The following is a 13,951-nucleotide window of genomic DNA, read 5'->3' as shown; positions in this document are numbered from 1 at the left end:
CACGTGAACTTTGCCTGCAGTTTTGAGTTATGTTGATTGCGATGAAATTTTAAGAAAAATATACACTATCACTCTTAAGAAATTATGCAACTTTATTTCAGAAGCTCAAATTGAGATTTAAAGAAAGAGAACAAAAAAAAAATATATATAATACCGGGTGCTTCAAAAAAATGTATACACACTTTGAACTTCCATAGAAAATTTATTTACCGGTCTACAAAGTTAAATTTCAGGAAAATAGAAAGCTGAAAGTCCAATGTAAATGAAACATAAATAACAAATGTTAATACTGTTCAAATTGGTGACCTGCAGCATCAATACATTTTTGCTTACCTGGATCAAAATTTGGCGGGCCAGTGGATAGGACGCAGGGGGCCAATCGAGTTTCCAGCACGCTCTCCAGACCTTACACCACTGGATTTCTTCTTGTGGGGCACAGTAAAAGATGAGGTGTACAAACGTAAACCACGTAACCTAGACATTCTTTGGAATGAGATTCAAACAGTGTGTAGAGAAATCTCATTGGACGTTTTGATACGATGTACAGAATCTGTGGTGACTCGTACTCAAAAATGTATTGATGCTGCAGGTCACCAATTTGAACAGTATTAACATTTGTTATTTATATTTCATTTACATTGGACTTTCAGCTTTCTATTTTCCTGAAATTTAACTTTGTAGACCGGTAAATAAATTTTCTATGGAAGTTCAAAGTGTGTATACATTTTTTTGAAGCACCCGGTATATAAAATTTTAAATTAAAAAATATAAAAGGGAGGTAAAAGAAATATTTATAATAAGAAATTACTGTGAAATTGATATTGCTTTTTTGTTGTTTTTTTGTTTGTTTGTTTACTTTTTTGTTTGTTTTTGGTTGTTCATTGCATATGCCGGTTAAGTTGTTTTTTTTTTGTTTATTATGTCAAGACGAAATATTTTGGCACATCGCACCCAAAGGAGTAGTTACGGCAATTTCTGAAACTATGGACTCTGGGAATGCTCTATCAGAGCTCTGCAGTCATCGGAAATACTCGTAGATTTTTCATAAGCTGGGCTTATGGGTTTAATAGCCCTTCCATGCTTCATTTTTATAATAAAAAAGTGATGCACCTCAAATGTCACCAAGTTATAAAATTTTGTTGTTGTTTTTGATTTTTAAACGGTTTGCGAAAATCGTATATACGGGTCATTGTAACATAAACATGTTCTTCCTCTAAGGGAAAATCGACGGGAGATAATATGTGTCCCAGATATCGATATCAAGGGAGAATGCTCTGTTTTTTTGTGTTATGATGTCGTAATGCGTTTTTCTTTTCCTTTTTAATTTATTTTATTATATTTTTTTAATTATTATTATTATGCTGAGCCCAACACCCTCCAAACATTTCTTTTAATCAGTTGTGGCTTAAAAATTTAAATGGGATAGGCAGGCGGCAATTATACATTCGAAACTGGTCAATGAATGCCTGGCTAAAGAACTTGATATCGCATTCTTCCGATGTTCCCTTTGCTTCAAAAAGTGAAGCAACTTAGACTACCAATAACATATGTAAAACCTCCATATGTCAAAAGGAGAGGACACTGTACGCAGGAACCAATTGTGGTCAATAGACACATAAGAAGACGAGCAGGAAGCTGGCTCCAAATATGGTGGACCCAGACGTCTACTTCAAGCACGCCGTTTTGGGCCCTCCCGAAGAAATGCAGAAAGTAGTTCCGGGAAGGGAGTCTCCAAAGAAGAGGAGTAAGGATTGTTTTAGTGGCCACACCACTCAACGCAGTACACGACGATCGCTATAAGTGCGAAGACATTTTGAACCCCACCTCACCCACAATAAAAAAATAAAATAAAAAAATTCACAAGGGACCTTTGGGCTAGCTTTCCCGCGAAAGGAGGAGATTGGAATCCCCTTGAAAACCTGCCCTCTACTCCTGGAACGATTGGCTACGCGTAAACTCAGCGAGTGTTGGGCAAACACACACATCTTGTACATGAGGATAACAAAATCTCAGCTCCCAAATTTCGTGAGTATGCATTCGCCGAGGAATTACTTCAAGTCTTTTTTAGATAATGTGGAATCATCTCAACACCTTCTCTTTAGCTGCTCTGCTCTCGCGGGACTGAGATTTAGACACATTGGTTCTCACTTCTTTCTTACGTAGGCCTCGATACCAAAACTCTGATGAACTTCATTCTCAGTTATCGTTCGTAATCCACAAATAGTCAACCCGCCTCCTCCCCCCACCCTCTGCTCTCTCGTTTCTTTGCAATGGTATCACAAAGGATGAATTTCATTTCCTCGTCCAAGTGTGTCCACTTTCTGAGCAACCAATCTAACCTAACCTACAGGGAGTTTGAGTATCGGTTCGAACAATGCTATACCCACACACATACGGATATTACTGTCAACACCAAAATAATAAAACATTTTCTCCATTTGGTATTAATTTTTGCATATAATGGTATAACAGCTTGGCTCAGTGCTTTTCATGCTTGGGGAAATTACCAAAAATGGTAAATGAAAAACAAACGGAATCTTGGTACAAAGTTGTTCCGTCAGTTAAATTTCGAAAGCGTCCCCTCGTTCCTTTGATTTACTTGGGCTGCCATATTTACTTGTGTTTGTGCTATAATTGTTGCCAGCTGAATTGGGTCAACCACAATTTGAGACGAAGCATACATCGACATACATATTTACATATTCGTGAGCATGTGCACTTAAATGGTATGTATGCATATATGTGTACGTATGTGTGTGTATATATGTATACAATTAAGATGTTTGCGAGATAGTTCTGCAAGCTGTTGGTCGTTGGATGTAGTTTGGCTTAGGGATTTGGTATTTGAAGCGCAATGGTCTGCAAGGCTCTTCGAAATTCGTTGTGCACTTTATGAAGCATATCTGCGAACGTATGTCAATAAAAATTATTGCTTTTAAATCAATAAATCCCGAACCTACATAGCCGCTATTAACAATTAAATTCAACTGGTATTTATATGGATTTCTCAGCTTTAATTATGCAGGGTTGTTGTTCTAATTGTCGAATTAAAATGCAATTTTGCGGTTGGCAGCTACAAAGCCATAAGCCAATTTAGGCCGTTTTGTGAAAAATTTGCAGATACTATGTGTGTATGTTGTAAGAGCTATGAACATACATACACCTGTATGTAATGCGAGCAAATAAGATGGATGTGTAAATACAATAAAGTACTGACAAATGTATTTTTAATGTGTCTTTTATTGACGCCCTTGCTCTCAATACGATCTTTTTTGTGGAAACCAAACAAAGAGCGATTGCACTGACTAAACCGAGTCAGAGTCGTTTACCTCTCTGCTGATTATCCATTGTTTGTTAAATTTGGCATTTGAAGCAGCAATGACTTGCAAAAATAAAAAATACACGAATGACTGTATGATGCCACAGCAATAACTGAATGAATAGCACGAACATAAAATGATGAGATAAGAAGCGTGGAAGTCGTACAATAGCTTAATGAATTTTTAAATTAACTGCCGAACAGAAAGCCTTGCTAGGCAGCCCTCTCCTATTATTTACATAAATATGTTTGTAGTTGGAACACTTTTATTTTACAAATAATAATTCCATCAGAAAAAAAAATTAAAATTCTAACAATCTTAATAAATGTTATTGTAAGTACAATATTATAATTGTTATTATTATTAATATTATTGTCATTACCAGTGCATTGGACAAATATAAATAATTTTAACGACTTGGGCAAAATAATGAAACCCTTGAAACTAACGTACGGCTGAATATAAATGTCAACTTCCGTATTGTATACCTGCATCTATGAAAAGCCAGACACATACTAGCATACTTTCATGCATGCCCACACATACAACCAACCGCTTCAAAAGGTATACCTATAAATCTGCAAAGGCATAAGAAATCGTAATCAACCGATCGCGATCCACTCACTGACTAAACTACATACTTTATACATATGTAAGTATGAGTGTGTTTGTGTTTATAAGATTGTTACACCCTCCCGAGAAGTAGTCGACTAATTGCCAGATTTTGTTAAAATTAGTCAATGGCTTATTTTTTTCTTTTTAAAAAATTACATCTTGAGTTGGCTACGCCAGCAGTTTATAGAAAGCAAGATGAAATAAAAGTAGTGATTGTTCCAGGTCCCTCCGAAGGCGACTATTTGCCTACAGAGCAAATATTTAAACGCTCATGTGAGTGTGTACGACGGCCATAGCTTAAGTGACTTGAATAGCATGAAATCGAAAGGAAAACAGCTGATTTTGTGGTCAGTTCAACTCCGCGCTCTGCTTGCAAGAAAACTGGGGTACAAGAAAACATTAAAACGGGTCCGCAATAAAAGCAAATACGACATGTAACTGTTGTTGGTGTTGATGCGGGCTTGTTCAAATAATAACACCCAACATCCAACAATAATATAAATAATATTGAAATACAGGTAAACATATGGAAATGATATAATGAATTCGGAAATGAAAATCTGTAGCGGTAAATCATCGGCAGCGATTGTTGGATTTGTTGGCTTTGGTGCATTTACTGTAGCAGCAGCAGCAATGAGCCGTTTAAAGTGTAGCTTTGCCCGCGATTCGCTTTTCGCGGTCGCACGCTTGTGCATACTTACACCAATATGAATGTGGAAGGAGTACATCAGCATTTGTGGCGGCGAAAAAAATACCAATATCTATTGCAGCATTTACACAAAACCGCTCCAACCGCATTTGCAGCAAATGAATTCGATTGGCGCTCGAAAGAGGTACTTGGTATGTATGTAGATACTTATACGCACATATACATATACATGTAAGTGTTCGCCTACATAAACGAAGCGCGAGTGCCAGTTTTCAGCAAGGCATAGCACGAGGTTGGAGTCCAAACCGTTTGAAAGCGAGCTTACACCGATGACGTCACTCGCGGTGGGGTTCGCCTCGGCATCTCCCAACGAAAGTGAAAATCATACGAATCCAGCTAACCGAAACAAATGCTGGTGCATGCCGATGGCCTCGTGGGCCGGTTGGCTGCGTCGCTGACACGAAGACTTCGTTAGCTAGAAACTACTCGCCAACTGCACATAGCAGCAGCAACAACCGCAATAAAAAGTGAACAATAAAAGAAGAAAAAAACACGGTTGTAGCGGCTTGTTGGGCACATATAAAAGCAGCTTTGGATACTCGGCGGTTTGCAGATACTTTTTTGGTACCTACGAGGGCGAACGAGAAACGGTTAGGTTTAGTTGCAGCGTGGAAGAAATCGAAAGAAGTTTTGAGTTTTTGTGCTTTTTATTGTTGTGTGCATTTTGTGGGAGAATACGAAAGTGAGTGGTATTTTCTATACATACATACACTCATACATGCATATATCACTAGAAATAGAAATTGGAAATTAAAATCTGAATTAAAATTAAAATATAAAGCTTTCAACCAGGAAGGAATCAAAAAAGTGAAATGAATTTCGCAATACGCTTGACTGCCCTATTGGGCCTCATTAGCAGTGTGTTTGTGATAGTGAATACCCAGCAACAGAACGTTGATCCCGCTTATCTCCGTCAATACTACCAACAGTTACAGCAGCAGCAACACCAAAAACAAGGCGGCGACGCTACGCCAATTTATGAACAAAATTCCGAGCAATCACAGCAATATGTAGCGCAAGGCCAGCAGTACCACCTTAAGGATACCGTGCGCGAGCAGGTCCAGGCACAACAACAGCACCAACACCAAGGTGGCGGTTATGTGGCACCCGTGGCACGAGATTACGCACAACATCAGCCACAAGTCCAACAGGTGAGACCAAAATATGATCACCAAGCTATAAAAAAAAGGAAAATGTCAATTATGCAGTAATGTTGCATAAAGTCAGCAAATGCTTGCTTTCGCCCTTGTTTAATCGTTCATTTAATTTGATGTGGTTTTAGGTGCAATACCAGCAGCAACAATATCGTCCCCAGCCGCAGGCCGTTAGCCCACCGCGTCACTCACAGCCCCAGTATCAACCACAGAAGGCCAAATTGCAGCAACAGCGCCCACAACAACAAATTGATGAGGAAGAGTACGATGATGTAAGTTGATGTCGGCAAAATAAGCAATTCAGTATCATTTTCCCTCCCCCTAAAAAATCCCAAAACAATTTTAATCAGTGTGTAGGTATGTACATTTGCACGAGTATGTGTGATCAACCAAACAATTCGGATATTTTCGTGGGTGTCAAGAAACCCGAAAACATACTTAGATATATGTATATCATCAAGTGCCACTCAGTACCACCAACAATAGTTGCAACTGTTACAAAAATATCTGCAATTCAAATTTTTCGCACTTTGTATGTGTAATTAATGTGAACATTTTCCCTTGAGTGAAGAATTAGGGTTCACCTGCTAATACCAGGTTTAGTAAGGCAACACTTCCTCCGAGTTGAATATGCACTTCATCAGATATTGGGTGAGATTAGCAATACGACAACCCAGCTCCAAACTAGCACGATAAGTGTTGCACAGCCAAGTAGATTCTGATCTTTCCTAAAACCACTATTTGTATCCGATTGATTTTCTAATGCATTTTAAAGTTGATTTAACAGTTTTTCAGCCATTGAAATTTGACTCAAGAGTTTCGAAAGATATGTAAATGAAACAATCTTAGAAATGACTTAGAACATCATTAACAGGATTAGAAATGTTAGAATACCCGAAGTATTCGAATGTATTGGCGCGTGTCTACCATTCGGGAGTACATAAGCTCGAATCTCCTTGCTTGAAATAGCAACATAATGGAACAAGTTTTTCTAATAGCGAACGCCCCTCAGCAGACAATGGCAAAATCGGTTAAACACCTATCAGACGTGTAGCGCCAATTATTTGTTTTATTTTATATTTACTTATATACTTATGTATATATATCTCCTGTACTCTATATCGGATTGAGCTAAAAGAGATTCTGAATAGTTGCTGTTTTGTGTTCAAGTTTATATTGTGGAAATTAAACCTCATTGGACAAGTGAGTTTTAAAATTATTTATCACAAAACAATATGACCACTCACTCGATGCGTAGTTAATAAAAATATCGAATAAGTTTCCAAAAATTCTTCTTCGGTATTTCCCAAAAAGTCGACACTATTTTCTGTTTGTTTGTCTGAAACCCTTTTTGAAACACGTTTTTTGCAATTAAACACAAGTTTTCCCTTTTTTTTTTGAATTTTTTTCATATTTTTTTTCTTTGCCCAATGTTTTGATATGAAAGGCGTCCAATTATTGCGTATGCATTTAATTTCATGCATCATCAGCTGTTCGGTGTCTAACTCAGTCTACAAGTCTGGCGTAAAATTTGCCACCCGATGTTCTTTGGCTGTGATTTTTTTTATAAATGGAAAACTTTGGTTCTACTTTTGGTTTATGCGTATTTGATGTCCAAATTTTTGTTTTTAAGACGATAAGAATAATATCGATGAAGTGGCCTCCGACAGGTTTGATGACCAAGCTCATGCCCAGCAGTTTCGGTAAGAGTTTCTAGAATTCTTCACGGAAATTCCATTTGAGGGCCTCAAGAGTCTGAGGCTTGTTGTTGCTGTCGAAACAATTATTTCGCGTTTTTGAGGAGTATAGCAATCCCTGTCTTATTGACCTGTATTCCGCATCTGTATTTGACATTTGCCGCCATTTAGTGGTGGTGACGACTTTTGGGTCACCTATTTGTTTGATAGAAAGATTTCGCGGAAGACTTTTGGACCTTTGCACGTTGGCTGTGGCGAGTATAGTGAAAGACGGAACAATGAGCTGTATGAGCTTTACGATGACATAGAAATGGCGCAGCGAATACAGATCCAGCTGGAGGCACATATTTGCATACACATCTGGAGTGAGATATTTGATTTATGAACAATCCGCAGGATAATTATTTCCTTATGGGGGAAACATCTCCGATCAGGCGGAGCAACAATAACAGTAATGAACTAATAATTTCATTATTTGTATATATTTACGTATACAAAGAGCTGATGGCCGCGGTAGCCAATCCACATTTGTGTAAGTTATTAGCTCTGCATTGGTATCAGTGTTAAACAAGAACAATAACAGTAATAATAATGTGTATACGTAACCACTTGAGTGGCTCATCTGAACTGACGCCCGCGCACCTCAACACGGTTGAATGAGTTGCTGCCACATTGGCCATTGGCAGTCATGCGCAATTGCCCAAACCAGTAGCAGGCTCGTTAACTGTGAATTAATCACTTTCCAGCTATGTGGCAGTAGCAGCAGTTTTGCTCCTCGCATGCACATACACACAGGCATATGTAGATAGCGCATATTTATGAGCAATCCCATCTACACAAAGTCTGCTCGCCGCCTGGTGATGCCGCATCCATCTACTTAAAGCATATCGTTTAAGGTCATTAACTCATTTTCACAGTCTTCAAGTTGGCATGCAACTAGTTGTTGAAGCGGTGCGAGTCGCTCGCTTCACTTGCATGGGTGCATGGCATGGATGTATGGAGAAAATACGAACGTTGAAATTGGCCTCAACACCTCTTGTGGCAGAAAAGTTGGTTTTGCGGTTTTCGTTGTTTATTCGTTTCCAATGCGGAAATTAGCAATTGCTGCACACACACATTCACCTTTTCTTTCGTTGCGTTGCATGCACACATACACTCATAAATACGTATGGGACTGGTATTTATTATTAAATAGAGGGAAGACAAATGGGTCCCACAGGAAAATGTCACCGTAACAAATAAACGGTGTAGGTTTCGTATTTCCTGCCAACGAAGACTGTCACGAGCAGATACCTCAAAGATCTAGAAACCATTGCACTTGGAAATAATTTTGCTACCGAATGCCCTAGTTTGAAATGAAAATGCTTTGCCGTGCAGCAGGAATAACACGCGTGGACAAAGTGAAAAACATGAAAGTACGAGAAGATATAAAAATTACGTAATGCGTAGAGATGAAGACCACATCGTCAAACTCGCTTTGACCATAACTGAGCCAACAATTGATGATGTAACGGCGCAGGACAGAGGAATCTGGTGCATGAGGACAAGTAGGGCCGACCTCAAATACAGACAATGCAAAGAGAGAGAGAGAGAGAGAATGTGCTAGTTATTGAACGTCTTCTTGAGCAGTAATAGAGATCACAATCCTCAAACAATTCAAAGCGACGACACGTACCGAAATGCAGTATTGCAGTAGTGCGAGAGAAAACGATAGACAAGTCAGCAACTGTTTTGAGGCCACTTTTTGAGGCAACATGCCGTTTTGTTTGTAGGAAGACTGCACAACTTATTAGGTCCAGTATCTTTGCTTTTGCGATATGAACGCACGACAATCCGTTATTCCCACATTTGCAGATCCACATAATACCTAACTTACTTTCTTGAGTATTATCCACCAGGATTGTCACATATTCAGACAGTCAGGCAGCAATAAAAGCGTTAAAGTCCACAACGCATTCGTCAAAAACAGTGGTGGTATGTTACAAACTCCTAACCGACTTATCCCAGTACTTTAATGTAAACCTCATCTTAAACTAACGAAGTTAAGCTCGTTTATAAATGCCACAGGATGGCTTAAAAGGGATCCCATAGTGTAAGGAAGAAGTTCCAGTGGTATCACAACGGACCTAAGCATGTCTGAGTGTGCCAAATAAGCAGCCACCAGACCTACTCTCTTGTGATTGAACCAAGAGCAGTTTGCAAGGCTTTTCACAAGAAATGCTATATCCACAGGATTTCTAAGTTCCCACCTGGCTGGTTAATTGGCTGGAATTTCCTATGCCAAGGAAATCGGCGCAAATATTTCAATAAAATTGGTATAAAAGTTAGCGTTTCTGTTCGCTTATTCAAACAGTTTCACCAGTATTATGTTTTATGTACGTGTATGTATGTAAGTATGCCTTTCGTTGATTTTAAACAAAATTTCTTTATTCTTTCTGTGACGATTCGATTTTTTGGCAATAATTAAGCGCCGTAATTATTACTATAATCACCCCCCTCGCCCATTCATCGCCCTTGTCCAGTCAGTAGACAAGCTCTGTGTCTGGCGTGGTTTGCCATGCGGACAAGATTGCCTACAATGGTAAATCACAATTAGCCTCCTTTTACTCGTGGTCTACAAAAGTAAATACATAATCGCATATGCCAGTCTACTATTCGTATACGTTTTTCTTTTTGACTTGTCTTATATTCAACAATTTTTGGGCCGAAAACCGAAGCTCGCATAACAACATTATTTCGCACACTCTTACACTTTACATTCTAAATTATTTCGTTCAGTGTTCCATTCAGAGTTCCGTTCCTATGAGTTCCCGCAGCAGCTCAGCCAAATTTTGCCGATGGATTTGACTGTTTTCATGTTTTTTTGTTTTAATGCCAATTTGAGCCATTCTCCGACCCAACCCAAAACATACAAAAACCGAAAAACAGGAAAAAAGCAAAAAGCAATATATAAAGTCAGCCATTGTCGTCAGCAGTGGGCAATTACTAGGTAACAACTACTTGTACATAGAGTTGGGGCGACGTGGATGCCAGGCATACCAACTACCTTAACCCACTTTTGGCCCAATCAAACACTATATCAGTTAACGCAATGAGGCAGATCTCTTCGTGGTTTTACATACATACATGCGTACATATGTACTCGTATAAATCAGTATGTAAGCGTTGGCGGTGCATTGGCTTTGCTGCGTTCCGTTGCGGCAATTTGACCTTTGTTGGTTTATTTATAGCTCCGTTGCAATTGACTGCGGGCGATCTGCGCCTGATATTGTCGTTTTTGCATGTTGTTGTTGTATGTTCTGCTGTAATCAAAGACTGTGGGTGTGCGCCGCTATAGCGTCTCGGGTTTGCAACATGAACCGAGATTTATGGCGGTTTTTTGCACATCATCAGAAAATGATGGAATGACTTGGTGGATACATACATTCATACAAAAGCATATTGTTATATTTTGAATGAAGTGTGATTATATACTCAAGGATACCTCATCCGAGTCGATAGAGTTTATTCACATTCCAGCATAAATTACACAAATGCACTACTAGTGCAAGTATTAGACGTTTTGTGTACAGTTTAACTAGAAATAAATATTCGACTGGCATCGGGACGTATGCGCGTGTGCAGATGATTGGTATGCAGCAATGGCTTCGTTTGCGTTGGCTAAAAAATTTAATCTACTTGCATAAGTAACACGAATAGTATTTCTTAAATTCGTATTGCTTGCTGGCTCTATGCGCACCGCATCTCGATTTTGTTACCGTTACAACACTTTCACTTGTGAACGTAAAAACTTCACTGCAGCTAAGTTAAAATAATACGCGCGGACGGCTACGCAACCGTCTGCATGAATACATAAAATACATATATACATACATCGACCTGTGTGTACGAATGAGTAGAGTACCCAAGCACCCAGCCGACCAGACGGGAGGGCAGGGGGAGATGCAGTTTGCATGCCGGCCACTTTTACTAACTAATAGTCGACCAGTCGGTGGGCCATATCCAGTAAGCCCGCTGAGCCCGTTGAGGCGGTTTCAGTGAATGCTGCAGGCCACCGCCGCCGCTAGCCCAGTTACGCACGCAAATGTAATGGTTTGCAACTAGCGCGTGTGCTTTGCGTCTAATGACGCAACCAAATGCTGGGTGGGTTCACGCCGATTTCTCAACTCTTGTCTGGGACATTTCCAAGCAGTGCGCACGCACATCAAACGCAAACTTCACAATTAATTATATTTATATAGATATCCATGCGTATAGACATGTGTGCAGCAGGGCCCACAAGCACCCAACTATTCATTCAACTACTGTTACAGAATTAAGTCGTATTATGTATTGAATGCTTACTTGTGTATGTGGTATTAAATTTTCGAATTTCAGTGATTGATGAGTAATTTTTACATTTTGAAATTTGTAGCAAAACTCTTCTTACCAATTTGGCTTCGATGTAAAAGATGACGAGTTCACCAACTATCAGAATCGCAAGGAGATACGCGATGGTTCCGTGATCAAAGGCAGCTATTCGGTGGTAGATTCAGATGGGTTCATACGCACCGTTAAATACACAGCCGACCCGAAAGAGGGCTTCAAAGCCGAAGTGATTCGGGAACCCACCGACATTGTTGTGAAAATACCAACACCAGCTCCTCAGCAGTTAGTGCGTCAAACTCACAAATCTCAAGACTACGCGCTGAAGCCCTCGCAGCAATACCATCAGCCCCAGCAGCAGCAGTATCATCACCCACAGCAATACCAGCAATAGATAAGAGTTTGAGGGGAACGCTAAGAGGAACTGAGAAGACAAAAACTGTTGCACGCAGATATGCATAAAGTCGATTTTGGTAGTCCATTTGACTATATTGCGGCGACGATCCGGATGCGACCTCTACAAGTTGTGTTCGGTGCGTTAATAATATATATTTTCATTTTTCATCATAGGTTATATATTTAAATCATCCTTTGCTCCAACATTATACAAATGTACGAGATGTAAATTCAAGTGCATATAGATTTTTTAATCGAAATAAACAATACAAACAAAAATACATACCCACATCCGTGTTTAAGCATATGCCTACATACATGAATATGTATAAGAAACTGTGTTAGAATAGAAGCTTGGGCATCAGTCAATTAGGCAAGACATTGACATCAAGTCTACGCCCGAGGTGAGTGGAGATAAGAATACAAAAGCCACAGCAAAAGTTCTCACAGTAAATGTGGCTGATATGTAAGTACATACGTGGCTATTCGATACGTAGAAATACACATATATAAATGATTTCGTAGATATAAAAACAAACGTACTTTTGTATGCCAGATCAGTCGATCACCCGAAATACACACACACACACAGGAATACAAGTCTTGCAATGTTTCCGCAAATGCAAAACGTGGTCACCATCTCAGCTGGACCGGTCAAACCGGTTCGGACGAGACAAGACAATCACACGAAATTCCTCAACGCATAAATTAAGTCCGAGCGATTTGGGAATAATCAACAATAACAACAACTACCAATCGAAATGTACGTAAAACCCAGCAATGTCCTTTCGTGCTGGCGCTTCCAAATGGCACAAATAAACGCATACTATAGGACATCGCACACGCAAAGAGAAAAGCGCTGATGAGAAAAGGGTTTCTCTGGCACTGTCTTGCTTACTGTCTTATCCTCGTTCCACGTCGAGGGTCACTTGCCGCAAAAGCTGCTCGTTTAGGAACCGGTTCTGGCCAGAGGCTAGCTCGTTTTCTGCTGCGTCGAAGCAAAGGCCAGCGCTAATGAAACGCAAAAAGGTAAGCGTCGTATAAAGGGTTCTTGGGAGTCAAGCCGAAGCAGTAACGAACACATATGGCTACTTAGTTAAGCCCTCAGCTACTTGCAACCAAATATTATTGATTTCGATGGAAATATGTCACAGCGGCATTCAAATGGAAAATTTGCTTTCAATATTTTTGTCGGCCAATGTCCGTCGGTGGGATTAATGAAAGCGAGCATGCACAGCTGGACGAAAATATCAAATATGACAACATAGTGGACGTAACGACAACATATTTGTTTATAATTGTTGTTGTAATATGCAAATGCTGATCGGCCAGCGCGCGGCGGTAGCGGACTGGCACCCTTGATGCACAAAGGAAAAGAAGACAAGACATTTACAACACTTGCAACACTTTTACAAAAGTTACAAATTCTTGCCCACAGCACGCATGGCAACGAAGAAGCGCCAGCAACCCTTAAGCACTGCCGCGACTTCACTAGTCTTTATTTGGTTATGTACTCGTACACTCATTTGCATATCCATTGCAGGTCTATGACCGCCGTTTTCGTATCAATTTGAATTCTGCATGTCCTTAAAAATTTATAATCATCGAAAACGGGTTTGCCATCATTTAGTGTCCTAGATGCACCGCTTATTGTATTTGGCTCGCCACGGCCATCCACCCGAGTTGACCTTTTCT

The 13,951-nt window shown here is 39.7% G+C and overlaps 1 protein-coding gene across 1 annotated transcript; it reads left to right on the top strand.

Moving 5' to 3' along the window:
* The first annotated feature begins 4,032 nt into the window (after positions 1-4,032).
* Positions 4,033-12,542, top strand: LOC128861304 (putative cyclin-dependent serine/threonine-protein kinase DDB_G0272797/DDB_G0274007). Its single transcript, XM_054099346.1, has 3 exons — positions 4,033-5,795; positions 5,927-6,070; positions 11,910-12,542. The coding sequence occupies exons 1-3, from the start codon at positions 5,457-5,459 to the stop codon at positions 12,252-12,254; spliced, it is 828 nt and encodes a 275-aa protein (XP_053955321.1). The 5' UTR covers positions 4,033-5,456; the 3' UTR covers positions 12,255-12,542.
* Positions 12,543-13,951: the final 1,409 nt, after the last annotated feature.

Source organism: Anastrepha ludens, chromosome 4, assembly GCF_028408465.1.
Source record: "Anastrepha ludens isolate Willacy chromosome 4, idAnaLude1.1, whole genome shotgun sequence".
Lineage (NCBI taxonomy): Eukaryota > Metazoa > Arthropoda > Insecta > Diptera > Tephritidae > Anastrepha > Anastrepha ludens.
Note: the sequence above shows the minus strand (reverse complement) of the source record. Positions and strands in the feature narration are given on the sequence as shown.

Coding starts and splice junctions, on each gene's coding strand:
- LOC128861304 (XM_054099346.1), top strand. CDS start 5,457: ATGAATTTCGCAATACGCTTGACTGCCCTATTGGGCCTCATTAGCAGT. Junction 5,796..5,926: donor ATCAGCCACAAGTCCAACAG/GTGAGACCAAAA, acceptor ATGTGGTTTTAG/GTGCAATACCAGCAGCAACA. Junction 6,071..11,909: donor ATGAGGAAGAGTACGATGAT/GTAAGTTGATGT, acceptor TGAAATTTGTAG/CAAAACTCTTCTTACCAATT.